The sequence below is a fragment of the Phaenicophaeus curvirostris genome, chromosome 1 (assembly GCF_032191515.1).
Source record: "Phaenicophaeus curvirostris isolate KB17595 chromosome 1, BPBGC_Pcur_1.0, whole genome shotgun sequence".
NCBI classification, from domain to species: domain Eukaryota; kingdom Metazoa; phylum Chordata; class Aves; order Cuculiformes; family Cuculidae; genus Phaenicophaeus; species Phaenicophaeus curvirostris.
This window is the reverse complement of record NC_091392.1, coordinates 83,884,005-83,911,575: the sequence shown is the minus strand read 5'-3', so window position 1 is coordinate 83,911,575 and position 27,571 is coordinate 83,884,005. Positions and strand designations below refer to the sequence as shown.

The 27,571-nt window shown below is 49.9% G+C and overlaps 3 protein-coding genes across 5 annotated transcripts in view; all 3 read left to right on the top strand.

Annotated features, from left to right (window-relative positions):
- Window positions 1-13,266, top strand: part of NCAPD2 (non-SMC condensin I complex subunit D2) — a 28,209-nt gene extending 14,943 nt beyond the window's left edge. For all 3 annotated transcript variants that reach the window (XM_069865728.1, XM_069865719.1, XM_069865738.1), the window contains 14 exons: window positions 572-704; window positions 2,528-2,612; window positions 2,716-2,862; window positions 3,099-3,316; window positions 4,502-4,613; window positions 4,922-5,045; window positions 5,235-5,390; window positions 5,609-5,786; window positions 6,717-6,811; window positions 9,975-10,055; window positions 12,122-12,308; window positions 12,538-12,661; window positions 12,783-12,941; window positions 13,141-13,266. In XM_069865728.1, coding sequence (XP_069721829.1) covers window positions 572-704; window positions 2,528-2,612; window positions 2,716-2,862; window positions 3,099-3,316; window positions 4,502-4,613; window positions 4,922-5,045; window positions 5,235-5,390; window positions 5,609-5,786; window positions 6,717-6,811; window positions 9,975-10,055; window positions 12,122-12,308; window positions 12,538-12,661; window positions 12,783-12,941; window positions 13,141-13,223 — 1,882 coding nt within the window. In that variant the 3' untranslated portion in view covers window positions 13,224-13,266. The remainder of the gene's footprint in view (window positions 1-571; window positions 705-2,527; window positions 2,613-2,715; window positions 2,863-3,098; window positions 3,317-4,501; window positions 4,614-4,921; window positions 5,046-5,234; window positions 5,391-5,608; window positions 5,787-6,716; window positions 6,812-9,974; window positions 10,056-12,121; window positions 12,309-12,537; window positions 12,662-12,782; window positions 12,942-13,140) is intronic.
- A 5,227-nt stretch (window positions 13,267-18,493) lies between these two features.
- On the top strand, window positions 18,494-20,492 carry LOC138716721 (C-type natriuretic peptide 2-like). Its single transcript, XM_069849893.1, has 2 exons — window positions 18,494-18,596; window positions 20,068-20,492. Exons 1-2 carry the CDS (start codon window positions 18,498-18,500, stop codon window positions 20,338-20,340), a joined length of 372 nt encoding a protein of 123 aa, XP_069705994.1. The 5' UTR covers window positions 18,494-18,497; the 3' UTR covers window positions 20,341-20,492.
- A 2,409-nt stretch (window positions 20,493-22,901) lies between these two features.
- GAPDH (glyceraldehyde-3-phosphate dehydrogenase) lies at window positions 22,902-27,133 on the top strand. The gene is made up of 12 exons (XM_069865616.1): window positions 22,902-22,953; window positions 23,777-23,819; window positions 24,356-24,455; window positions 24,695-24,801; window positions 24,879-24,969; window positions 25,147-25,262; window positions 25,374-25,455; window positions 25,622-25,773; window positions 25,909-25,987; window positions 26,190-26,273; window positions 26,392-26,489; window positions 26,833-27,133. The coding sequence occupies exons 2-12, from the start codon at window positions 23,797-23,799 to the stop codon at window positions 26,900-26,902; spliced, it is 1,002 nt and encodes a 333-aa protein (XP_069721717.1). The 5' UTR covers window positions 22,902-22,953; window positions 23,777-23,796; the 3' UTR covers window positions 26,903-27,133.
- Window positions 27,134-27,571: the final 438 nt, after the last annotated feature.

Sequence of the window (27,571 nt, the reverse complement as noted above, 5' to 3'; positions counted from 1 at the left end):
GTCCTATAGATGTCTGTTATGAACTTCTAAAATTCTCTTCTAAATACATTAGATTCCACTCTTGCCTTCTTCACCCAGTTAATTTTATTTTCCTTAGACCGTGCCTGCATAACTCTACCTTTCGGGGGTAGGAAGGGCATGTATGTGGGCATGTTTCTTTGGGCGTAGTTTTTGTTTTCTACAGGATGAAATGTGACACATCACCAGTCCTGAGCTGCTGAACTCTTTTCCATTTTGCCATATTTTACTTTCTCCTCCCTTTTAAGTTTTGCTCCTTTCTGATGAGAAAGAAGAGTCAAGAATCTTCTTTCTTTGCAAAGAGGCAGTATGCCTAGGGTTGTTCACTTTGGAGAACCTCATCTCTTAGTGGAGTATGGATTATTCTGGCTTCTGTGGAATATTGCTTGCTGCTCCTATACCTGTATCTTGAGTCATTGGATTTTTTTTTTTTCTTCCTTTACTCAAGCCACTGCCTTCTGCAAGGCACGAGGAGTATTTCTACTGACTAAGCATACTTGTAAACTTTCAACAGCAACTAAGGTAATAGCCCCCTATTCCTTCTGTTCCGTAGAGGGAAGCCAGAGATCATAGGTAGCAACCTGGATGTCTTGGTGACAGCAGGACTGTCTGAGAAGGTATCTGAAGACTACCGCCTAGCTCAAGAAGTGTGCAATGCCATCTCCAAACTTGCCCGTACCACTAAGGTAAGAGTCCTGGTTTGTTCTAGAGGTCATAAAGAAACAGACTTATCCAGAAACTAAGAAGCGGGGCGAGGGGGTAAAGGGGGTGCATGAGGGGATGGTTTGTATTGAGAAGAGAGAGAAGTGATTCAGTTTTTACTGGTTTTGAAATTAAGTAGGTTGAGACTATTCAGCAGCACTGTCTGGGAAGCTTAGCACACATCAGTGAACATGTAACAAAAATATTTTCATTAGGCACGGGCTGAATTCAATTAGTAAAGAGTTCAGTGCACAAGAAAATCTGTCTTCAATTCTTTTCCTCAGACTCTCAGTTCTAAACTGATTTGTGTTTCTTCAACCATGAAGACCTTTCCTCTACTGATGTTTTCTGGTATTGTGATTCTTTTAACCCTCCCTATTAATTGATATTTGGGAGTTGTCAGCTGTAGAGCTGAATATAAAACATTAAAGGTTTTCAAACCTGTCTGTGTTGTGCTTAGGCAACCATCATGATGTTCTATCAGGTGGCTTCTTTGTCTGGGAAAACTTTATACTTTTTTTTTTTAATGCACTCAGAGAAAAAAAACCCCACCTCTTTGTTTTTTTGAATCAAGCATTTAGGGCGTTTTTGTTCAGGATTTCCAGCATAAAAGCAGCTCCACTTCACTCAGCACCATCATTCTGTGTTTGCCCCTTCCACTGGGGGCATTACTGCAGGATCTTCCTAAATCGATGTGTAACACAGCGTTCTTAAACATCCTGAAGATGGTTGTATTATAATTGTTGACTTATAAGGTTGACTTAACTCTGCAATTAAGTTTGTGAGCAGGGACTGAACTGTAGATACTTGCATGACTGTGGCAGCTCTTCCTTCTGCCCCACCTCCCCCCCAGCACAACCAGAAATTCAGTATAGAGAGTAAGATTGTGATCTCAAGTTGCACTAATATCAAGACTGAATACTAGAAGAAAATTCTTTACTGAAAGAAGTGGTGAAGCATTGGAAGAGGCTGCCCAGGGAAGGAGTGAAGTCTCCGTTCCTGGAGGTATTCAGAAAGAGTGTAGATGTGGCACTTCGGGACATGGTTTAGTAGGCACAGTGATGTTGGGCTGATGGTTAGACTTGATGATCTTGGAGGCCTTTTCTGACCTCTATGACTGTGATTGTAGTGTTTGCAGTTACTGAAAGCTGGCAAATTCTCAAGCAGTAGCTTGTTTTGGTTAATTGTATCTTGATGAGGCAGCCATAAATGTGCTGGAATATCTCACTCATTGTCATGCTTGATTTAGTAGTTCTCAGAGTTATCCCCAGCCTAAAATGTGATGGGACCGATACAGAGCATGTGCAACAGCCTAAGCGTGAGGTGGTGTTGCATCCAGAGCTGTTCTGTAATTTCTGCTGATAATATTTTGCTTTTGTACAAAACCTTGTGGTTCTGGAGTATTCCTTGGCTAGCGTGTCTACCTGACTTACTGTTGATAACTCTGAAGACGCTTTAAAGGTTTCCCTCCTCATTCATTGTGAAGAATGAGTAAATAATAGCAGATTTCAAAGGACTAATTTTCAGGTTCCAAAGGAGTTATTTTGATTTAAGATGAAGTAGTGGATCTGCGTAAATTGGCCTGTGATCATCGCTTGGCCAAGCTTTAAATTCACACAGTGCTGCCAGCGTGCTTTCAAAAGCAGCACCAATGTCCTTGTGTGTTTAGCTGCAGAGCAGCACGGAATATACCTGTCATGGGCCTGCTATGGGTTTGATTAGCACCATGCACATAGCAAAATTAAGTTAGGAAGGGCATGGGGGAATCTGTTATGTAGTAAGAGTAACTCACCTGTTCTCTCTGCAGCCAGCACAGGGGAAGGACAATGCACCTTTTCGGCTGCCACAGGACCACGTGCTTTTCGGGCGCCTGAGTGAGACTGTGAGTAAAGGTGAGCACAAGTCAGCAGTAGGTTTGGAGGAGATGGAGTTGGGCTGTGAGACAGCCTGTGTTGTTGCCGGTATGTGTGGTACATGGCTCCCTCTTCTCAACAGGTTTTGCCCAGCCAAGTAGTCACTGGATCCCCTTCATGGAGGCAGCGGTAATGCTCATCTACCAACTGGCCGAAGGGGCAGATGAGATATGTGCTCACATCCTGCAGGTGTGCAGTCAGCAAGCTCTGGAGAAGCTGCAGGAAGATGGTGAGGAAAAAAGCTGGTGAAGAAAATCTCTACCCAGGCTACAAGTGGGTGGCCTACAGTAACTGTGGCAGGAGAACAAAACAGGGCTGAGGGGCTAGTGGAGGTGCTGGTGTGGAAGGTTGCGAGTGCAAGGAGTCCACAGAGCATGGAGATGGGTTATACAGTGAGACTTGGCAGTAACTTATGGGAGAAGAGGTCTAGATCCACACTGAACTGTAGTAATTTTTCTCCTCTAGATCCAGGGGGTTCTCCCAGCAGAGTCTCTCATGGTGCTAGCAGTCTTCCCACATTCCTGCTGATGCACCTTATGTCCCTTGTGGGACAGGTGGCACTGCAGCAGGTAGCATATTTGGAAGTGTCAGTGAGTGCAGAGCTACGCAGACGCCGCATCCTCAGAGAGGAGGAAAAGACCAAGAAGCATTCTAACAGCAGTACGAAGAAGCAGAGGCCCCGGGTGAGAACTGAGATGTTTTTTTTTTTCCTAAGGGCTTTTCTTTACTGTCTCAGCTACTGCCACAGCAAACTTCTGGAGAATGCAATCCTGAGGATCCATGAGATCCAGGGTAATGCACGCTTTGGGAATAGAAATGGGCATGTGTTGGTCAGGACTGACAGGGAGAGCTGAGGTCCTTGAATGACCCTGTTCAGTAAAGTTCTCACACTTATTATGAGTTTTGAAGAGGCAGAGGGGGGCGAATAAAGGGTAGTGTCCTTGCTGTGCTTATCTTCCTGCTTTGGGCAAATATTTGCTTTCCACTCATCGCCTCCTTTCTTACCAGTGCAATCTTTTGCAATTGCTGCTAGTAGTGAAGAACACCTTATTTGCACTCTGAGTTTTAGAAAAGTGTTTCTGGAACCTTGGTCCATGTGGCTTGAGGGTCCTATCCTCTTTCAGGTAGTAATAATGAAAATTTAATGGCAGCCTTCTTAAAGGGATCTGTATGATGAAGCAACCTGTTTGGTTAGATCTACCTTGGGACATTTTCTGTTGAGGCATTGTTTCTTGGGTAAGAACAGAGAAAAGTGTTGTGTATCCCTAGGTATCCAGTTTCTATTAGATGCCTAGACTGCTTTGTCCAGAGGAATTTGTAGTTCATTTCCTGATCTACCCTGCTTATCAGTGTCACTACCATTTCCCACACAGGAGGAGGTTACTATGAGGTTTTCCAATAAACAGTTGGATGCAGATTGTTCCCTGTGCTACACCTATGTCTCTCTTCTCTTTGTGTTGCTTTTGCCTTGCTATAAGGCTTCCCATGATCTTGCTCACAGGACCAACACTTCAAAGGCCACTTTGGACTTCTTGCTTTTAGGATTTGCATGTTCCTGAACTTGTGCCAGACTCAGACGCTGATGCCAGATGTGTCCTATGCCCCTCTCAGCTTAGAAGCTTCAGAAGCTTAGGCTTTCTTTTCATTGGTATTCTGTGGCACATGGACCGGCAAATACCAAACTGCCCTTCACAGCTTCATGCAGTTCCCAGGGAACAGTGAGTTATAAAACTGTCCTTCAGTCTGTTCTCAATTTGAGTCATGCTGCTGGTAACATGCACACACCTCTTGCCTGAGAGAAGAGTACTTTGTAAAGTAAGGAGTTGTAGTTGTGTGTCATCTTTTTTACAATCTTTGTTTCTGCACAGAGCACAGGAAATGAGACCACTATGGAGGAGGAGCTGGGCCTCGTGGGGGCTTCAGCTGATGACACAGAAGCTGAGCTCATCCGCAGCATTTGTGAGACAGAACTTCTAGATGGTAAGTGTGGTGACCGCTGAGGAGCAACTGGCTCTGTCTGCCTGCAAAAGAACAGGTACAGCAGGTACAGATCCAGAAGCAGGAAGACTGTTTGCTTCAAAAGGAAAAACTGTTGGCTTTGTCCAGTGACAGTTTCTATGTAGGCTGTCTCTTTGCTGTGCTTCTCCAGTGGTAGCATTTCAATGGGGAAAGTGAGTCAACCAGCTTGTGTAGCCTGCAGGAGTTTTGAGATAAATTGAGTAATTGCTCTTAAAGAAGGATGTGCAAATAGTGCTCATATAATTGCCATCTTCATCCCTGCTCTCTAGAGAAGCACCTGTTCTCTGCCTTTGTTCCGCTGGTGCTCAAGATCTGCAATAACCCTGGGCTCTACAGTGATCCGGCGCTCTCAGCTGCTGCAGCCCTGACTCTTGGCAAAGTCTGCATGATCAGGTAATGCCCAGCTGTGCTGTGATCTCTTCCTTGCCTTCCTGGTACTATAGCACAAGCAAACACTGCAACTCCTTTCTTGTGAAGAGAACAGACATTTATAGATTTGGTTTATTTTTTTTTGTTTTTTCTCGCTGCTTTCTGAGAAAGGATTTTAGTATCTGCCTTCTTTTCTGTACCCTGTCCCATCAGCTCTGAGTTCTGCAACTCCCAGTTGCGCCTGCTGTTCACTATGATGGAGAAGTCAGCACTGCCTGCCGTGAGATCCAACCTCATTATTGCAGCAGGAGATCTGGCCATCCGTTTCCCCAACCTGGTGGAGCCTTGGACATCGCATCTCTATGCCAGGTAAGGCTACACTCATTGCTGGGAGAGGACAAGTGATGAGAGAGCTCTTTGGAAGGGTGACACTGGGCCTCTGGAAGGTAAGAATGATCCAGGAAACCAAATCTGAATATGTCAGGTGCAGGGAGACAACCTGGGCTGTGGACCAGGCCGTTGTAGGTATCGCTAATTTAGAGACAGTCACTCAGCAGCTCCCTGTGGTAACTCTGTGCTTTTGTCAGGTTGCGGGACCCTTGCCCAAGCGTGAGGCAGACGACTGGACTGGTGTTGACTCACCTCATCCTCAAAGACATGGTAAAGGTGAAGGGCCAAGTGAGCGAAATGGCAACGCTGCTTGTAGACCCAGAGGAGGCAATCATGGGAGTGGCTCAGAACTTTTTCAGCGAACTCTCCAACAAGGCAAGTGGATGCTCAGGGACCTTAGTTCACAAGAGTGGGGAAGGAAGGAAGTTTGGCAACTTGAGTTTTGTTTCAGCCCTGAGGTTGCTAAATTTGGCCCCACCCATTCATATCTGAAGACAGGCTCCAAATCAGAGCCTTGTCGCTTTGCTTTCTTGTGTACATCTAACACAGGGTTGGGAACAGTTTTCTGCAGTTCACTTTTAGGCCTTACAAGAGAGTTCCCTGACCTTATGGCCCAGCTAATGCATCTTTGAAACCTTTCAAAGTTGTTCTTGGCTGTGTGACGTTGTGATACTTAAATTTGAAGCAGTTACAGCCCAGGCAGCTATGAACAGTAGGAGCATTGCCTCCTGTAACACTGTTCATTCAACACAAATGCTACTGGAGACCCTTCAGAGTTTGAGATTTACTGCCTGGAAGCTGCAACAATACTGGGGCTTTACTGTCTTGGCTTGCTCAGTTAAAAGCAGAGTCAGCTGCCTGACAGCACTTACTTCCTATCTCTGCGCTATTTATGACAAAACCATGAAAAAGCAGTGGGAAAGGGAATCTGGACTTGGGCCTTTTCAGCAAGACTGGAGGCAGTTACTTGAGCTGAGCTGCTGCGTAAGTTTCCTTTATCAGGATGCTTTTGTGTTGGGTTGTGACAGGGTTGGAAAGCAAAGAAGTTGCATCCAGATCCGCCAAAGAGCAGGGCTGTTGGAAACCAAGGATTGCAGTTGTTAGATTGTTCTTCTTTTTCCCCCTTAGCTTCAGCCAGATAGGCTTAGCTGGCTGTGTATAGGTCATTTCAGCAAGTTCATGTTTTCAGTCAGTAGATTTGGAGTGGGGAGAAAGGAGGTCATTTTAAATGGGCAGCTTACATGGCTGAAATCGAGCTGTCCTTTATAATTCTGTCTATTATCTAGAACCTTCTGTTCTGCACAGGGCAATGCCATCTATAACCTGCTTCCAGACATTATCAGTCATCTCTCAGATCCTGACTGCGGCATAGAGGAGGAGTCCTTCCACACTATTATGAGGTATTCTGGGGTTGAAGAAATCTCTTGACCAGGACTGTGTTTATGCAAAGAGGGAGCCAGAGGCAGGGAAGAGAAACTACAGTGACACATACCAAATGCTTTCAGTTGTTCTCCGTGATTTGACTTCTTGAGTTTGTATTTGAAATGGAGTCATGCTGAGAGGAATCAATTCTAAAGCCATGCAGTGGGGGTTAAGGAGAGACTCCACAAAGTTTCCGCTAGCTCATTCAAAATTACTTTCCCTCTAGAAAAAGAAAACAGTTGTATTTATGCATAAGAACATGGATATGAAACACTAGGACGGCACAAAGGATTTAAAGACTCTGCTGCCTTTGTCATTTTTGGTGGCCTACTGGATATTTGTAAGCAATTTAGGTAAAGCTGCGGTTAAGGTAACAGATTTGGATTTGGGGTTTTTTTGGTTGGGTTTGTAGATTTTTGTTTAATTTTTTGGTTTTATGGTTTTTTTTTCTAAGAAAGCCTTACTTCGTACTATAGAGACCGATTGGAACATATCAGTCTGAGGGCATTGGTTACTTATAACGAGCACGAAGAATGTCTTTAGTGATAAATTACAAAAATTTTCCTCTCATATCTGAAACTTAACCACATGAGGGTTTTTTTGAGTTGCCTGAATCCCTGTGGATTGCAGAGGGGAATGCTGGACAAAAATATTATTGTTGCTGGTAAACTCTGCAGTGATTTTCCAGTCTTTCTGTCTATGAGACTCCAGTGCTTTTAGGAAGAGGGATGGAATTTTGGACAGATGGGAATTGCAACTCACAAAAGCTCTATTAGTGAGGCTGACATTGAGACTGAAAATACTTTATGGCTTCAAAAGTATATGGATGTTTTGCTTCAGCTTTCAGTAAGGAGCGTAATGTGAAATAATGGGAAACGCGGCGTGTGGCTGACAGCACACAGAGAAGGCAAAGTTAGTGTCTGAGGTGGAAGCAAACCATCACAGAGAAAACAAGAAAGAGGCAGGTGTAAAAATAATGGGACATAATTTTAGGATTTTCAATACAATTTTTAATAAATGTGAAACTGGAAGTGTTACCACGTACCTGGAGAATAATTCACTTCCATTGAAGTGCGAATAGCGTGGTTAAGGCAGCTGTAGATGGACTTTTCTGACTTGCAACAGCATACAGGGAAAGAACTGGAGGTGCATGGCAAATAAGAGAAAAGGCAGTATTGTTTTAACAAAGTGCACAGTTATCAAATTAGTCTAACGCTAGCTAATTTTAAAGAAGACCTGCTTATCAGTTAGCATATCACATCCTTTAAACAGGAAAGAAGAGAAGAGTTGTTGAAACGGAACTATTTTCTCACATAGCACTATACAAAACGCTTACATTGTGGAGAGGATCAGGTTTAACTCAAAGTGCAGTGGACAAAAGCACAGGCTGGGAAGGAAGCAGTGGTTTATGTTCCAGGGATGCTTGCCAAACTAGAGAATAGGGAGGTGTAAAAAAGATTGGGGTAGTGGGGAGAGCATCACTGTTAAAGCACTAACTCGTGGGGAATGAGAGTACAGCAGTAACTGAGATGAAAACTAGTAGAACAAAGTGTAAGACTGAATGTTTAGAAATTATTTGACCTCTAGTGTAAAGCTTTGGCTAAAGTCAGAAAAGTATCCCACTTGCTAGTTTAGCAGCCAGGTTATTTCTGGTTTACGTATAGAGAAGCACTGGTGAGACATTGCCCCCATTTTTGTCACTTAAGTTAAAGATAAATTGCTGGAACAAATGCAAAGGGAGGACTATTGAGGATAGGGTCTTTTTCCCGTATTTGAGAAAAGAAGCTTGGTGTGGTGGTTGTAGGTGTAACAAAAACTGAACAAGGATGTGCTTAGCACAGTTATATGAAAGCCAGTGGCAACCTGACTGAGCTTAAGTTAACGGAAATGTTTGGATAAGAAAAAGGGAAGCCAGCAGGACCGTCTTAAGAAATAGAATTTATTCAGTGATTTCTATGAGGACATCATGCAAAATGCAGAAGTATCTAACTTTGTGAAGGTCCGCATCTCTTCCTCAAGAAGCTAAGAAAAATGTGGGTAGGGTATTTGCATGTCCAGAGGAGGGCAATGATGCTGGTGACGGGGCTGGAGCACAAGGGTTGTAAGGAGCAGCTGAGGGAATTGGGGTTGCTTACCCTGGAGAGGGGAGACCTTATCGCGCTCTACAGCTGCCTGAAAGGAGGTTGTGGTGAAGTGGGTGCTGGGCTCTTCTCCCAAGTAACAGGTGATAGGAAGAGAGGAAATGACCTCAAGTTGCACGAGGGGAGGTTCAGATTGGATATTAGGAAAAAAATAATTTACTGAAAGAGTGGTGAAGCACTGGCAGAGGCTGCTCAGGGGAGTGGTGAGTCTCCTTCCCTGGAGGTGTTCAAAAAATGTGTAGACATGATACTTTAGGACATGGTGGTGTTGGGCTGATGGTTGGACTGGGTGATCTTAGAGTTCTTTTCCAACCTTAATATGTATATGATTCTATTCTATGATTTTGAAGACAGCATTTAAGTTCTGTTCCCACTTTAGTGCAAAGGAATGCTCACTTTCACATTGATTCAAAATATAGCAACTCACCTTCAGCAAACTCATAATGAAAAAAGTTGCAGGAACAATCTTGAGCAGACAAAATACTGCATGCCACCCCACTCCCCTCAAGGTCTGCTTGTCAGACATACTGGTCTGCCCGCGCAACTTGTGAAATGAGGACATTGTCTGGAGGTATTGCATGCTTTTAAAACTAGATGGAAGGAGCTGATCAGAAGTCAATACTGTAGCCTTTTCAGTGTCTGTCCTACCTTAGTCCCTGCACAGACATTTGCAATTCTTGCTCCAGACCTACAAGGGTCTTGCTTTAGCTGGATTTCTTAGTTTCATCCTAGGCCAGTGCTATTAGGCAAGCGTGCAGTTTTAATTCTATTTTATGTCATAGCAGCTGTCCCCCAACAGGGACTGTGATTGCTATTTGAAGTATATCTCTGCTTATTGCTTCTCATGAACCAAGTCTGGGGCACGCAGAGCAATCCTGTCTTCTTTTGAAGGACCACCCAGCTGATCACTGGATGGAAGAGCTGGAGGCATCCCATGGTGTAGCCAGAAAAAGGGTTTCCTTTCTGGGTTCTCAACTTTGCTATTTTTTTCCCTTTGCAGACATCTCTTCTCATATATTACGAAAGACAAACAGACAGAGAGCTTGGTGGAGAAACTTTGTCAGCGATTCCGGACTGTCAGGTAGGTTGTGATCCTTATTTGCCTGACATACAAATCTGCTTCCTAGAAATTGTTACAAGAAACTAGCTTGTATATGGTGGTTGTGACAGGTTCCCATCATATTTATTCTTCGTGTGGCCAAGTGACAAATGCTGGTATAACCTGGATTAGGTCCGTTTTTCTTCTACCTTCCTCCTAAAAATACACTAACAAATATGTATAAATTAAGTCTTCGGGTCCTGTTACGCTGTGGTTGGCCCTTCTCTGTTCCCCCCTTTCTTAGAAAAAAGATTTTGTGACTATTTAGATCTGCATTCCAGCTGAGCAAGGATATTTCCAGCGTGTAGGTTTTATACACCTTTGTGATCCACAGGCTATTTCTGTGTCTCTTAGCTAAGAAAGGTGTGTTCAGCTGAGAAGTTGGATCTCCCCTACAGCCCTCTCTGGTGTGATCTCAGCTCTCTAGTTGATACAGGCCTGCTCTCCTCCTGCATGCATGGGCTCCTCAGTACTAACTCTATGCCTGGAACTCCATTTCCATGTTTGAGTGCTCGTGCTGCTATACGTTTATGCTTTGCTCTGCTCTCTGCACTGCATGTATACCTTGCTTTGCTCCTGGTGCTGATTACAGAGGTGCAGGGACCATCCCATGAACCTGGTATATCATTTTGCTTCCTGGGTTTGGGAGTGAAGCTTCTTAGTTGCTCCTTTCTCCAAGCAGTAACTTCACCCCCATAAGACAGTAGAAATTTATCTGCCTCTGTCATGTACTTTCAGTGATATCTTCATATTACCCTCCACTGGATTAGGTGTACCCCATCTCCCGCCATTCCTGTGGTTTTCCTTCTACATTGTTGTGGCTTTGCCCTTGAGGTTTCAGCTGTGTCTGCTTATCTTGGCCATTTGTACACAGTGCCTGGGCATGTGACCTCAGCTGCCTCAGGGAGTTGCATATTTCTCAGAAATATTTGGATTTTTTCCGGAGCCAGAGTAGAGATTGGCACCCCTCTCCAAAACTGCCTCCCAGGAACACTGATGAGGTCTTTCACACCACATCTGTGAAGAAACATCTGTGTGTAAGCTGTGTCTAGCTGTCCTTTACTAAAACATCCTAACATTTCTGTACTGCAAAGATGGTCAGTTTAATGCACACTAACAGCAATACTGGAGCAGGGTTCTCACTCCAGACTAAGAGGAACTTATCAGAAAGGATTTTGAAGTCACGATCCTCCTCAGCATGTCTTGAGTTCGAAACACATGCCATGTATCATTCAGACATAAAACATAGAAACACCTGGATGATGCAGCTTTGTTTTCCATTTGTCTGCATTTGGACAGTGTGTTCTGAAATGCAAGACAGACATCTGGCCCTCTGCTTTGAGTATATTAATAATAGGGGCCTTGGCCTAGCTTTTTTCCTCCTGTTCCATCACAGTGAGTTACAGTAAGGTTGTTAGTTTGCACCTTTTTGTTTCCCTAGTAACTTTTGCTGGCATTTGAATGTCATCCTCCTTTGAAACAACAGTTGTTATTTGTTCATTCTATATCATAATGTAACTGGCCAGGAAAGAAAGTGAGAACATGAAATAAAGCTTCTGCTTTAGACTATCTCAAACAAGCAAAAATAAGCAGCCGGGATTTTTTTATTATTCAGCTCAAATTAATCCCTTCAAGAAGAGCCCTCACCTCCCTGAGTGTGTCTTTTCATCTTAGTCAGCAATAACTTCTGATGCCTTTTGAACAAGTGGCCATGTTCTCTAACAGTGAAACCTTCATGTTTTTCTGACAGACACCAAGTCAGTGTCTGGTGGAATTTGAAACATAATTCAGTTGGTGGCAAATTTATTCCAAAAAGCGCAGCTAGACAACCACCGCTAGCAGTGTCCTTGGTAACTGGTTGTGAAGTGGTTGGTGTGGTGTGGCGCTCTGTAACTGGCCGGTATCAGAACAACCCAGTCTCACATTCTGCAGGGCAGTAGCGCCTGCAGGAAATGTTTTATCCTCATGTGCTGTATTTCTAGCTAGGATGTCCTCATCCTTACACACCCTTTTTCATAAGAGCTAATGGCAATCTCTGTCTTTCCCAGAACTGAGCGTCAGTATCGGGATCTATCCTTCTGCCTTACTCTGCTTCCTATCTCCGAACGGGGCCTCCGCAAGATGCAGGACAACTTTGACTGCTTTGCAGACAAGCTCCAAGACCCGGCTGTCTACAGTTGTTTCCAAACAGTGCTGACTCGATTCCGCAGAGCAAGCAGCAAACCTGAGACTAAAGTAAGGATGGGGGGCAAGTGTGCAGGCCAGGAAAAAGATTGCTTTTTACACGCAGTGATTGGAAAGCCCTGCAGTTCTCCATATTAAGGGCTACTCCTTGCTCCCAACAAGTTATCAGAGAATTCTGCTATGGATGTAATACTTCCCTCCCCCCACCTTCTATCTTTTTGTTTGTTTGTTTGTTTTTTCTTTCCCCTTTTTTACCCCCACTGTGTTCTATTTCCATCAGGCTCTGGCTGAAGAGCTGGAGCAAAAGGTATCTGCCTCCCATAAACGAGGGCTGGATTCAGCAGAGACATGCCAGGAAGATAGTGGAACTCAAATGCCAGAGCCAGCTAAGCGGAAAACAACAGGTAACATGTTCCTTTTGTGAGACTGCACCTTTCCCCCTGATCCTCGGTCCAGCAGAGACGCCTGGGGACTTTTCCTCACCCTTGCAGCATGGATGCTATCTTTCTCTTTTCTCCCTGGCAGGTTCACACCGCCAGCCCCTGAGCACAGCCAACAGGGATGAAGATTTTGTCACACCGCCGCCTCGCACCCTCCGAAACCATAAGCGTTCCCAAAAGCGCCCTCCAGCCAAAAAAGCTGTTATCACCTTCTCCAGTGACGAGGAGAACAGCTCGGAGGATGGTAAGTCATTGTACAGGTAGGCACAAAGCAGGGAAGTGGAGAAATGGAGAAAGACTGTAGATCTGGCCCAAAAGGGATGTTCCTTTGGTAATGGCAGAAAGCGTGTAGGGGCTTCAGAGCACTGTGCCTCTATTGCCTGTAGATTTCTCTGTTCGAGGCAGTGGAGCTCTGGTTATTGACATATTTTACTCTCCTTTAGAGCTATCGGCAGAATTACGAGAGGAAGAAACCCCCACCCAAACAACTCCCATCACCAGATCTTCAGCCCGCCGGCTGCGCTGAGGGGAACCATCTGCCACTGTCTTGAACTAAAAATAAAACTCATTTTATGCAGTAGTTATCTTCTCTTGTCTGAACTACCCCATAATATGACAGTGCTTTAACTGAGGACAAAATGGGAGTTACACACCAGGCTGAAGCAATTCTAGGCCTCTCTTTTGATATTTCCACAAAGAAAGGCAGTGATGAGCATAGCTGCCACTTTGACTGGTTTTGCCCTGGCTTTGCAGATGAAAGTAAGCTGCTCTGATTAAAAGAAAAATTTTTGGATGGAAGAAAGTCTTTCTAAGAAGAGCCAAACTAACTGGCTTTAAATTGGATGGGAGAAGACTTAGATTAGACTTTGGGAAGAAATTATTCATGGTGAGGGTGGTGAGGCCTTGGCATAGGTTGCCCAGGGAAGCTGTGGCTGCCCCATCCCTGGAGGTGTTCAAGGCCAGGTTGGATGGGGCCTTGGGCAGCCTGATGCAGCAGGCGGTGTCCCTGTCCATGGCAGGGTGTTGGAACTGGATGATCTTTAAGGTCCCTTCCAACCCAAACCATTCTGTGATTCTATCACCACTGAGTACAAAATGCTCATTCCCTTCTCATTTTGTATGTGGCTACAAGCTCACCATTCAGTGTCACTTAACACAGGACCTGTATGATTTTGCTGGGTTTAGGCCCATTTATGTTTGATCCTTTTTGAAGCTCTTGCCCTGCAGAGCTTTGGAGGGAAGTCGTCTGCGTCATTTTCTTGTAAAGACCTCCTCAAAGAGTTGACAGATTTGGGGGGCAGTGGGGAGAAAGGCAAACTTAGACTGTAGCTGGAGTGAGTAAGAGAGAATATGCAAAGTGAGTAGGGAAAAAAATACAATTTTTAAAAAAGGAAACAAATAAACCAACAACTATAAACTTTAGGATTATCTTTACCTAACTCTAATTTGCTCAAGTTACCAAGGACACTGTTAGCAGTGGTTGTCTAGCTGTGCTTTTTGGAATAAATTTGCCACCAACCGAATTATGTTTCAAATGGGACTGGCACTTCAGCTCTTTCCTTCCAAGAATGCCTCGTTGGTGTTCCAATGTTCCTTGGACTGCCAAGTGAACATGAAGCACCCTGAATCTGATTTTGCGTTAGTCACACAGACAACCTTTAACCTCCTCTCTCACAGGAACGTTGGCATTTGTCCCAGAGCTGTTTGTACAGACATTTCCTCCTACCTGACAGTTGTCTAGAAAGCAGACTGGTGAATGGCTAAGCAGGAATTGCAAGGGTCTTCCCAGCAGCAGGTACCTGCAGCTCTTCTGCATTCTTTGTCTCTGAGGATCCTGTTCAGTTCCTGCAGTCATTGTGGTTACTCTCAGTTCACCAGGAAGCAGAGCCAGCTGCTCCAGCCTGTCTGCATAAGGAGTGATAAAGGACAACTGTAGCTTATTTTGATCTGCTCTATTGACACCACTAGTGTAATAGGTACCACTATAGGTACCCTCCCCAATTCCAGAGCATCCCAGTAAGAACAGGACAAGCAAGTGAAGTACAAAGAGCAGAAAACTACAGCAATTTTGTCCCTCTTCCCCATCCAACCTGATAAAACATTCAGTGAAGGCCACAGGAGAACTGAGGCAGGAACTATGGCATTAACAATAAACAAGACACACAGTTGCGTGTGCTGTATGTGATTCCCTCCCCAACACCCACAGGGCATGTCACTCAGATGGGAATGAAAGAAAAAGGACAGCATGTATGGATCCTGGGTAGAAACCCAGGATCAAGGCTTCACAAGTCTGTGCAGTAAATCTTCCATATATGTGAGATATTGTTGATAACACTGCAGTGAGGGAGACACAACTGTGTGGATAGAAGAAGCACGGTGGAGATAAAACTGTCTAAACATACAGGTACCTTCAGTCCATGCTCTTTCAGTACAAGAGGTTAAAGATTTTCCTTCAGGAAAGCCGTACAGGAACCTTTCTGAGACAGAAGAAGGGTTTGTCAGTCACTGACTGCACTGACACGTTGGCTCTTTCATTGCTTTGCAGTCCCTCTTATGTTCTTTCCTGGGCACAGCACTGCCTGGTCAAGTGAGAGTGAAAGGTGAGGCAGCCGGAGCTGCTGTTGGTCCCTCTGCAGGCTGTTGAGGTGAAGCATCCCCCTGTCCTCTCTGGCCTCTCCCAATATTGGAATAACTAGCAATCCTGTGTCATGGAGAAAGGAATTCCCCCAGAAAGCTGAAGCAAAATCCAAGAGGGGATTGAACAACAACACAGTGGCTGCTGCCTTAAGCAGATGGCTGCTGCCATTTTGTTCCTTGCAAGCAGCTATTCTGGTGGCTACCACAACAACCAGGAATTGCTACTGAAGGAGTAATCCCACTCTTGCTCCTGAAGCAGTGGGATTACTCAGTGGCAAGACCAGTGGTGTTTTTGTTCTCTGAGGAACTCCTGGCTATGGTGGCTCCAAACTCCTACACATAGTACCAGTGGAATGATAAGAATATTGTCCTTGCTTCTGGATCCTGCAGCAACCATCAGCCCTTTCCATCACCGTGGGCCAAAGGGTTTTCCCCCAGGGTTCTTCACCCACTTGCTAGTCCTCCCACTTCCAGTTGCCCTGCTCCTTTCCTTTATAAGCAACTGTTTGTAAAAGACCGATTGCGATTCAGCAGGAGACCACTTCTCTGGTGGTCTTGCAAGCTCTTGAATCAGTGCCCCAGCACCAGAGGGGGAAGGGTTTTTGTAGAGGAAACTTGTTAGCACCAGAGAGGAAAGAAGGACAATAACCTATTTGAGTCTGAGAAAACTGGGGCAATCGGGGACTCGTTGTGTGCCAAAGCCTTTTCGCTTCACAGGCATTGCTGGGACATGCCAAAGCAACTATTCAGTTCTACTGCAGTCCCAGCAAGGATCTGGGACGCAGAACAGCTGCAACTTCATGGCACCTGAGTCACTGCGCACCTGCATTTTATCCAGGCTTTGCTGGATTTGCAAGTCTGCAAGAAAATGTGCAAATTTTCTACGGTCTCCAAAGTTTTTTTGCTCAGTATGGGACAGCAGTGACTCCTTCCCTCTGCTGGACCCAAGGAGGGGACCCATCACCTGAGAGCTCAGAGCCTGCCCATCCCTGCAGGGCTCAGTCTGCATGCAAGTGGGCTGGAATTTGGAAAAGCTGCAAACACGTTCATGGCATCTTCTTGCAGCATGAGGGCCACCACATTCAAGGGACGCCAGCTCAAACCACCACGGCATTTCGTATCAAAACCCAAAGCATTGTTGCTTTTGTACTTACTTCTTGCTCGGGAAAGAGCTGAGTCCTGACACCAGGGTGTTCCACCTGAGATGCATCTGCCTGCAGCTGTCTTGCCGAGAGCATGAATGCTCTAGCAGACTGACTCAGCGGCTTCTGGAGGGTCAGATGTGACTAGGAAGTACAGAACAGCATCCTCTGAGACATCTTACATGTGCGATGAACATGTGCTCGCCTCCCATCCTCCCTCCCCTCTTTCCCAGCCCTCTGAAACTTTCAGACCACAAAGCTCCATACCCTCCTGCATCCAGCACCCATCCCACACTCCATTTGTGCACAGGCACCCTGTCTGAATGCCCGTGTGAATCGCGCATCCTAGGACTCCCGCAGTCACCTGTGCTGTGTGGTTTGAAAGGCTGGTAGAAAAGTAATCCTGTTCCCCATTCAATGTGTCTGTCTAGACCGCTGGCCAGGTGCCCAGGGAGCCTCTCCATTTGCAGGAGTGCCCTGGATAGCTGGCCCATGCGAGGGGGTCACCAAGGACTGCTAGATGGGATCACCAAAGCATTGCTCTGGAACCAGCACTGCCCACGGGCTGCAGGTGTCAGATGGGGCTGACATATTTGGATGCCTCCACCTACGCAAAGTCTCTCCTGCTGCCAGCATCGGCCCTCCAGGCTGAAGCCCCACTTTCACTTTTCATGGACTCGATGCAAAATGGTTTGTAAAACTTTCTGGTGCCTTGGGCAGGGAAGAAAGCATCCACAAATCTGCACCTGCAAGTGCGAAATGCTGGGAAGGAAGGGAGGAAAGGAGTGAAAGAAAGCCAAGAATTGTAACTTTTGTTATCTTTAATATATTTTTATTATCTCTATGATGTATTCTTTCTAAATTTTTTTGCCTAATTTTCTTCTTTCTTTAAAAAAAAAAAATGAAAGCAGGCAGTAGAACTCTGCCTGTCAAGTTTTGACCCACTTGCTTTGTGCAACAGGACTGAAGAAAGGGAAGTTTGAGGTGTTATTAAACTCGCCCAGAACACCCACTGCTAATGCTATACTGAGGTACAGTCCCACCATTCCTCTCCCCTGGCAAACTTTCTTGATTATTTTCTGTCTTCACACTCAGGCTGACTTCTGCACCCTGATCTCCAAACAGTGACCTCATTGCCTTGTTCAGCTGGTGAGAAACTACAGTAAAATAGGAGAGGTAAACAAATGGGGGGAGGAACTAACGGCCAGAAGATTTAGGACATAGGAATCTGCTCCTTACCGTCCCACTTCAATTGTGTGCCTGAGCTTGAGAAAGTGCAAGCTTGAGCCTCAATGAGCTCTTTTCTGTGCTGGTTCCTCTGGAAACTCAGCCCAGCCCTCCAGATGGTGACTCCGGACAACCAGCCTGCAAGTTAAATGCCCACTAGTGCTAGACTCACATTCCCATCACTGCTACAAACCCTGTAGAGTTTGTGCTGGAATTCACACACCTTCTATAGCAAGAGCTCTTCATTCCCACACCAAACAGCTCACTGAGATATAACTATGAAAAATGAAAGCCTATATTGTCACAGAGTTGAATTTGTGTCAGCTCTGTGCAGCTAGCAGTGGGACTACTGCTCAGTCATGCTCACGCATTAGAGAAATAGCATTACGAGCACTCTGCCTGCAAGAAGTATGTACAATATCGCTATACAATGCAGCCTTCAACATCTTCCTTCAGGATGTGTTTCAAAGTGTCACCCCGTTCCTGACCCTGACAGATACCTCTAGGTCCTGGCCAGCAGCAGCTCAACTCACATTTATCTTCCCAGACACTCAGTAAACACCTTTGTGTCCTTTTTCTTTAGAGGAAGGGGTCTTGCTGAGCTCACTCTGAAATATATCACCCTGGACAAAAGGGCTGAAAGGTTAAGGAGCTCTGGGGGGTAGGTCAACAGAGAGCTGGGGGCCAGGCGCCTGCCAGAACCAAAGCTATAAAGGCAAAGACGGGCTTGGGATTGTGTCTGACACAGATGCTGCAGGTCCTGCCTCACATCCCACAAGCCCTGGGATAAGAAGATGCTGGGGCTCCGGTCATGGCCTTGCTTGCTTTTCCTCCTCTTAGTTCTGCTCTCTGCCAGCGTTCAGACTGTGTCCTTACCAGGACAGAGGCTGCAGGTAGGAGGGACTGAGACAGAGGGAGGTTTTTAGGAGTGGAGGGGCAATCTGGGGAGGTCGTGTTTGAAGCTGGAGTAAGTGAGGGTCACAAATTCCAATTACCGGAGGCTGCTGTCTGTTTTCAGTGCTCCCTCCCCTTCATTCCAACTGATTCAGCTTTTGAGTGCCTGTGATTTTATAACCCAGCTCCTAAGGAGCACCAACATTACAAGGCAGCGGACAGACAAAAGCTTTTTACCGCTCTTCGGGCTGGGGCAGGCTGCCTGCGGGACTCCCCAAGTTGCCTGCAGAGGCTTTTAACAGTAAAAAGCCTAGTCCTGTCTAACTCCGCTCTGCCTCAGCAGCTACCAGAAATTACAGTCGTGTCCCTCGTCATGTTCGGTGTCCCGGTTCTGACGCTTCAGAGGGAAGGCTCATCCCATTAGGTGAGGATTTTCACTCCTAAGCCCAGTAATACTCCCCCAGAAGCCCTTCTTTAAGGCCAAGAGCCCCTTGTAGGTTGCCAGCTAAGGGCTTCTTCATCTGGGTAAATTTTTTTACCCTCAGCCATCACAGCAAGAATATTTTGGCTTTCAAATCTCTCTCACCCAAACAATAACCTGAGCCCTAGCACCTTGCTTCTCCATCATCCTGGAAAAGCTACAGGGGAGCAGTTAGGCCCTGAACTAGAATCACAAGACCATCCTGCTATGACTCACCGCTTTCACTCCTCGCTGAAGGTGCCCATGTCCGCTTCAATTAACTCATTACCGGAAAGAGCTGCACAAGGGCATCTTCAGGCTTAGCACAGCACCCACGTGAGGGACAGATGTGGAACAGCTACCGCGTGCAGCTTCCCTGGGGCAGCCACACTGTGCCCCCACTGCACGCAATGCACCTCCGGATCCTCGCCTCCCTACAGCTGGAGGCTGCCGGCAGTGCTGGGGGGGTGTGAGCAGTATGTGCCCACCAGCACGGATAACCTAGAGGATTCCCAGCAGACGGGGAGCTCTGCTTTCCTCACACTCAGTCCTCTGATGCTGCTGCTCCTGCCTCCCCCTCATCTTGAGCAGCAGGGAACTGGGGCAGGTCTGTCCCCCCATCAGCCTTCTGGAAAAAAAACAAAGAAACGCTGCACAGCAGCCTGAGCACACGGAGGTGCTCAGCATCAGCAAAAGAAGCAAGGGCTGGAGACTCAGTTACCTCCCAAGTACAGAGGGGACAGGGTTTGATAACAGCAGGCAATCTACAGGCAGGCAGAGACTCACGGCAGCCGCCTGCCTGCTCTTTTGGACAGCAAAATCATTCCAGACTGCAGGAGCTGCTGGTCTAGCCCTTCCCTGCCTCTGGATATGACATGAAAGGCACAAGTGCCGTTTCATGTCTTCCCCCGAGCCCTAGAGAAGATGTGAGGTGCAAGGGGGTACAGGGTTTATTCCTAGGAGTGCAGGAAACTGCACTTTCACTCCTCTTTCCTCTCTGGTTATCTCAGGTGCTCCTTTCTCAGCTGCTGCCCCTGGAACGCAAGTCCACGCTGGCTGAAGAGGACACAAAGGAGGGGTCCAGCTTTGGTCCTCAGCTGCTCTCCTCCACCCTCCCCTTCCTCCCTTCTGGGGCCAGAGCTGCCCGCCCTTCTCTCTGGCGCAAGAACCTCGCCGGTCGGAAGTGGGCACTGCCTGGAGATTTGGCCTGGAAGGCCATGCCCAGGGGCTGCTTTGGGCTCAAACTGGACCGGATTGGGACCTTCAGTGGTTTGGGGTGTTAGCCTTGGAGGGGCTCCAAGGTGAGAGGGCCAGCGCTGAGGGCTGGAACAAGCGGGGCAGGGAAGAAGTAAGAGGAGACTTGAGAGCACCCATGGAGGGAAGGAGCAAGAGCGAGGGGCTGGGGGCAGCAAGGCCTGCAGCTCGGAGACCACCCATGCTACCGGGGTTCTGTTGGGGGCCCAGCTGGGGTGCGGGAACGGGCAGGCTGCGTGCCAATGGGCAGCTTACCAGCCCCGCTTCTCCGCAGCTGGAGCAGATCCAGGCGCCTACGCGCCCAGTTCGGGAACCAGCACAGCATCCAAAGCCCTGAAGCCCCTGCCCTGAAGGAGAGTGGCGGCAGCAGGGAAGAATGGTGTAGTGGTCCAAGGAGGATCTGCCTGGCTCAGCGTCTGGCCCTCGCCCGCAGGACCCCTGCTCCCTCCTCTCCGTGCTTGAGGACTCGCTTGCTAATTAAACGGAGCTATATTAATCACTACATCCTGGGCTCAGCAGCGGCACCTCTGCGAGAGGCCACGGCTGCCCTCGTACTGGGGGATGATGCGGGGGGTGAGGGTCCGGCTGTGGCGGCAGAGCCAGCTGCTCCCAACCCCACGTTTAGGGCCACGCTGGCTGCACGCCGCCATTCCGCGTGGGCCGGGCAGCATGCGCGGCTGCAGCGTTGCTGGGGCCATGATGGTGGCAGGGGGGCTGCCAGGGGGGACGTATCAAACCAGGGCTGGGAGCAGGGGCAGAAGGGCCACATTGGCTCATCCCAGCTGCACTCTGCCCCCCTGACACAGGGTACCCAGTACGGCCGTGTTTGCCGAGCAAACACAGGGGCCTCCTGTTTGTGCAGAAGCTGCCCCCGAGAGCCCCCACCGGGCCCCTCGGTGGGCTGGGGCGCCACGAACCCCAACATGGGCACGCACCCCTCCAGCCCCGCTGCCGTTCCCCAAGAGCCGTCAGCCCCTGGCCTTTAAGAAAAGGTCATAACCTCAGATGGGGCTAAACTTAGCCACTGGCCCCTTGGCAGCACCGGGAATAGCAGCAGTATAAGGAGAGTTGGGTTACGTTTGAGCTGCGTGACCCCCCTCTAGATCCCCCCACCGCTACCTGCAGGGCTCCCCCAGCCCAATCTTCCCTCCTCATCCTCAGAGCCCTCTGGGATCCCCAGCAGCCAGAGGGAGAGGCTTGCTCTCCACCCTCTCCACCATCCTGCACATGCATCCACACTGCTCCCCCTCCCCAAGGGACAGAGGCTTTCTGGGAGGATCCAAGCTTTGTGTGTAACGCGGGTTTATCCCACAACACCTGGGCTGCGCAGAGCCCTGCACAGAGCTGGGGGGATGCAGCCCAGCCCAGGGCTTGGCGTGAGGGGCAGGCAGCCATGCAGCGAGCGCTCCTTCCTCGCAGGCGGCTGGCGAAGGCGGGACGAGGCGGTGGACGGGCAGGATTTCCGCCGTCACGTCCCGCGTGTAGCAACAGTGCCGCAGTGCACTAAGATGGTGCCCATGCTGCAGCGTGTGGTTTGATGGGGAAATGGCCCAGGCTGGTGGCCCCATCCAGGGCACGCCTGGCTATTAAACCCACCGAGGGTAGCCACAGACTGTTGGGGGGGTCCCAGCCTGGGGGCCAGAGAGCTCCTGGCTGGCGCCTGCTGCACCCCAGTGCTGGGGGGAAATGGGAGATGCTTGAGGACCCACTGCTCCCTTGGGGTGTTTGCAGGATCTCTGCAGCCCCTTTGCCCTTGCCAGCATGCCGAGGGGATGGGGCAGGTTGGGAGATGGGGGGCAGGCTGGCAGACAGGGGCAGGCTGGGATACTGGGGGAACAGGGCAGGTTGGGTGCAGGGGGCAAGTTGGGAGAAGGGGGCAGGTTGGGAGATGGAGGCAGGCTGGGAGATGGAGGCAGGTTGGGAGATGGGGGAACACGGCAGGCTGGGAGCAGGGGGCAAGTTGGGAGCCGGGGGCAGGTTGGGATGTTGGGGAAACAGGGCAAGTTGGGAGATGGGGGTAAGCTGGGAGATGGGGATGGGGTAGGTTGGGAGCGGAGGGACAGATTGGGAGATGGGGGAACAGGGCAGGTTAAGAGATGGGGGCAGGTTAACAGATGGGGGGACAGGGCAGGTTAGGAGATGGGGGCAGGCTGGGAGCGGGACGCAGGCTGCAGCCGGAGGGGGCTCTCTCCTTTGTTGCCGGGTGAAAGCAGCACACACTGCTCCCGGGGGCACTGGAGGCCCCTCACCCCCCCATCACTTGTGTGCGTGTGTGCAGAGCCCCAGCCGCCCCTCCCCACCCCGGGGACGCCTCCCTGCCGCAGGGCCCCGGCGCATCCCCATCCCCATCTCCATCCCCATTCCCATCCCCCCCGCGGGAACCATCGCAGACCCCCCCGCGGTGCCTTTGTTGCGGGGGGAGGGGAAGGCGGCGGGGGAAAGGGGGGCGGGGGGGGGGGGGGCCGGCTCCGCCGCACCCGCACCGCGCCGCACGTAGCCCGGCCCGGCCCCCGCGCTGCGATTCGGTGCCCGGGCGGGGGGGCGGCCGCAGCCCCCCGCTCCTCCTCCCGCGGGTATAAAGGGCGGCGGAGCGGCGCTGCGCCACCTTCTCACTGCGCGCCGGGGCGGCTCACGGGCAGCAGGTAGTGGGGGAAGCGGGGGAGGGATGGCTATGCGGGGCGGGGGCGTAACCCTCATTCACCCACCCGCATGGGGATGCGGGAGGGTGCGGGACCACCCCCGCCTACTGAGGATGGGGATGCGGGGGAGACGCGCAACCCTCACCCCCCACCCAGGGATGCGGGGCGGGGAGTCGGGGGGGGAATGGACGGCGGCACATGCATAAATCCCATCCCGGAGAGGGATGCGGGATGCGGGGTTTGGGCGGGGGTGGGGGGAGGCACAGCAGCCCCTGGGCAGAGCGGGGCTGCGTGGCGGGCACAAAGGGCGGTGTGGAAAGGGGTGATGGGATGGAGGGGAGTGGGGGTGGGAGCCCCTCCGGAGCTGGGGGTCGTAGGGGTGTGATATCCCCGGGGGGGGGTGGGGAGGGTTTCGGAGTGCGTGCGTGTTCTCCTCCCCGTTCCACCCCCAGCGGCGGGCGAGGCGTTAACGGGGGCGGGTTCAGAGCGCATTTGTTCCCCTTCTTCTCCCAGTAGCGATGGGGAACATCCAAGGCGGGGGGGTATCACTGGGGGGTGGCAGGCTCGGATCGCATCCCTCACCCTCCCCAGTAACGGGGTGGGGGGGTAGGAGGCGGCAGCTCATCTTTGGGGGGGGGTGGGGTATCGGGGGGGGTGTGTCTCGGAGCGCGTGTTGCCCCCCCCTCCCCCAACAGTCGGTCAGATGTTAATGGGGCGGGGTGGGCATCGAACGGGGGGGTCCGAGCTCGCTTTTTCAACCGCCACCCCCCTCTCAGTGACCAGGGAACTCGGTAACGGGTGATCGGTTTCTTCATTGTCCCCGCAGGAACATCCCGAGAGGCAAAGATGGTGAAAGTCGGAATCAACGGGTGAGACGGGCTGCGGGGACGGGGAGGAGGGGACGGGGAGGGGGGTTGAAGTGGGTCTGAAGGGGGTGCAAGGTCGCCCCAAGGACACGGGGGAAGGTTTGGAGCTGGGAGGGGGGAAGCCAGGCTCCCCTGGGTGCCCGCAGGGGGGCAGGGAGCGGTGCTGAGTCACTTCCCCGCGGGTTCGGGGTGAGTCAGCAGGCAGCGCCCCGCTCCCCCGCTGCCCAGCCCGGGGGTCCCCGCAACCCCACAAAAAGGTCGCCCCGTGGATCGTGTGTCGGCAGCAGTGGCCGCAGGGATGTGACCTTCTCCCGCCGGGATAGGGAGTAACCGGATCCCCGGGTGCTGCCAGTAAATTTAGCGCTTGACCTTTCCCGTGCGGGGGTCGCTTTTAATCTTTAACTGAGGCGCCTTGGCCTTTGGACACGGCCGCTGGGCTCCCTCCTGGAGGCTCCAGAGGGAGGGCAGCGGGCTGTACCCAGCCTTCCAGGTCCCGTGTTGCTGCTGCTGGTGCTCACTCATGTCTCTCCCCCCCACAGATTTGGCCGCATCGGCCGCCTGGTCACCAGGGCTGCTGTCCTCTCTGGCAAAGTCCAAGTGGTGGCCATCAACGATCCTTTCATTGATCTGAACTACATGGTGAGTTCTATCACAGTGCCCCCTCTAGGCCCCTCCGAGTAGGGCTCTTCTGGCTCTGTTCTAGTAGCTTCTCAGGAAAACCGTGCGTGGGGTTGTGGCGTTTGGCAGAGCCAAGTATAGCAGAGTGGTTGGACAAGGTCACCGAGGAGGTGGGGAGTTGAGGCTGTGGTGTAGGCAGAGCGAGGGCTTGTGGAGATGGCAGACGTGATGCGTGACCTTCCTCCCTCTCTCCTTGCCAGGTTTACATGTTCAAATATGACTCTACTCATGGTCACTTCCGGGGCACCGTTAAGGCTGAGAATGGGAAACTCGTGATTAACGGGAATGCTATCACCATCTTCCAGGAGTAAGTACCTCTCTCCCTTTTGGAGGATGAAAGTGGTTTTCTTCCAGAGCAGCTCTTACAGTTTTATCCTTCCTCAGGCGTGACCCCAGCAACATCAAGTGGGCAGATGCTGGTGCTGAATATGTCGTGGAGTCCACCGGTGTCTTCACCACCATGGAGAAGGCTGGGGTGAGTATGCTGCACAATGACACACCAATGAAGAGACTGCCACTCCTGCCTGTGGGACACATCGCTACGTTTAGAATTGCTCAAGATAGGGAAGAAATGGGTCTGAGAGGGAGACAAGGTTGCCTGAAGTGAGCTGTTGGAGGAATTCTGAGTTAATTTAATCTTCTGTTGTTCCAGGCTCACCTGAAGGGTGGTGCGAAGCGTGTTATCATCTCTGCCCCCTCAGCTGATGCTCCCATGTTTGTGATGGGTGTCAACCATGACAAGTATGATAAGTCTCTGAAAATTGTTAGGTAAGGAGAAAGGAAGATGCTCGCCTGGAGCTCTCCATAGCTGTGTGGGGGTCTCGTCTCACCTCTGTAGATGTGTTGCCTTTGGCTGATGTGCCTTCCTCTCTTCCCCAGCAATGCCTCTTGCACTACTAACTGCCTGGCGCCCTTGGCCAAGGTCATCCATGACAACTTTGGCATTGTGGAGGGTCTTATGGTAAGTCTGGAGCTTCCTGCTCAGAAGGATGCCCTATCCCCAGGTCCCCTCATGTGAGACAAAGCATTGGTATTCCCTGTGTCCCCTGGTATGGGGATAAGGTGCCCTGGAATGCTTTTCTCTGGAGAGTATTGACTGTGTTCTTACTGCTGTGCTCTTTCTCCAGACCACTGTCCACGCTATCACAGCCACACAGAAGACAGTGGATGGGCCCTCTGGGAAGCTGTGGAGGGATGGCAGAGGTGCTGCCCAGAACATTATTCCGGCATCTACTGGTGCTGCTAAGGCTGTGGGAAAAGTCATCCCTGAGCTCAATGGGTAAGTGTTGTCCCTACTTTGGTGTCAGGACAGGGCAGCTGGTGCCTGGCTGGCTGTAACCTGTCCCTAGCAGAATGGAGAGCTGGCAGAGGGAGGTGTAGAGTGCTCTTTGTTGCTGACTCATGTCTCTCACAGGAAACTTACTGGAATGGCTTTCCGTGTGCCAACTCCCAATGTCTCTGTTGTGGACCTGACCTGCCGTCTGGAAAAACCAGTAAGTGTTTTGGACAACGTCCTGACAACTGCACACCTTCTCCTGGTTCCTCTAAACTCTTTCTCTTACCTGGGATTGCCCTCTTCTCTAAGAGGATTTGATCCTGATGAAATGTCTCATCTGTCTTGCTGCCTCCCCAACCCTTCTGATGGACATTTTGTGTGAGTTGGTATCTGACCATCTCAAATGTCTCCCTTCTCAGGCCAAGTATGATGACATTAAGAGGGTAGTGAAGGCTGCTGCTGAGGGACCCATGAAGGGCATTCTGGCATACACAGAGGACCAGGTAAGGGTTATTGGCACTTGCTTCATTTTTCTGAAGGGAGCAGCTTTGCTGGGATCCCGTTTTGGGTGCTTGGCTCAGACTGTGAATAACTAATACGTTCATTTCCTCTCTGTTCCAGGTTGTCTCCTGTGACTTCAATGGTGACAGCCATTCCTCCACCTTTGATGCGGGTGCTGGTATTGCACTGAATGACCATTTCGTCAAGCTGGTTTCCTGGTAGGCACAGCCTGGAGGGTGGTGGAGGAGACTGGGGGGAAGGGACGGACTGGCACAGACATGTCACTGCCCGGTTAGAAAGGCAGGATGATAAATGGACCCCTACTGAGTAGGGGGACTGCAAGTTAAAAATCTCTGCGGAGCGAGAATGCTTCTTAAATGAAATTAAGATAGCTGCCTCCTTCCCTTATTTGGAGGGTGTATGGCTTGCCTCCTTGCTTTCTTTGTGATAAGAAAGCAGTTGGGTAGCCGCCTGGTTCAGTTGTGTGGGATGGGGCAGAGGAGCAAGAGTAATGCAAGAAATGGATCGGTCAGTCCTGACAGTGCTTCTGTTTGTCCTCAGGTATGATAATGAGTATGGATACAGCAACCGTGTTGTGGACTTGATGGTCCACATGGCAGCCAAGGAGTGAGCCGAGCACACAGCCCCCCTGCTGCCTAGGGAAGCAGGACTCTCCTTCGTTGGAGCCCCTGCCCTTCTTCACCACCGCTTAGCTCTGCATCCTGCAGTGAGAGGCCAGTTCTGTTCCCTTGTCTCCCCCACTCCTCCAACTTCTCCCCGAGCCTGGGGGAGGTGGAGAGGCTGATAGAAACTGATCTGTTTGTGTACCACCTTACATCAATAAAGTGATCACCATCTGAAATGCCTTGTCTGTCTGTGGGAAATGGGGAAAAAGTGAGATAATGAGGAGATGATGGGCTCTACCAGCCTGGCTGTAACTGCTAGCACAGCTTTTCTAAGAGGTGGTATGTGGCCACCATCTTAAGGCTGTGAAGCCAGGCAGCAAAGACATGGGAAATGCCAGTTGTTGAATATCTGACTTGCAAAGAGCCCATCTTTGTATGCTGTGCTGCAGCGTGTGCCAGAGGCAAGACTCCTGCCTGTGAGCCAAAATTAGGTGTGGTGCAGGGCCGTGCTTTGAAGGCTACTGTGTGGTAGAATGGAAGGCAGCTCTTGCTGCTCCATCAACCTGCTAGCTCTCTGGATTTGCTTATCTGGTGGGTGTATGCAGAATAAAGTGCTGAGCAGATGATTTGATTTTTTTTTTTTTTTTTGCATTTGGTTTGGCAAAGTGGCACAA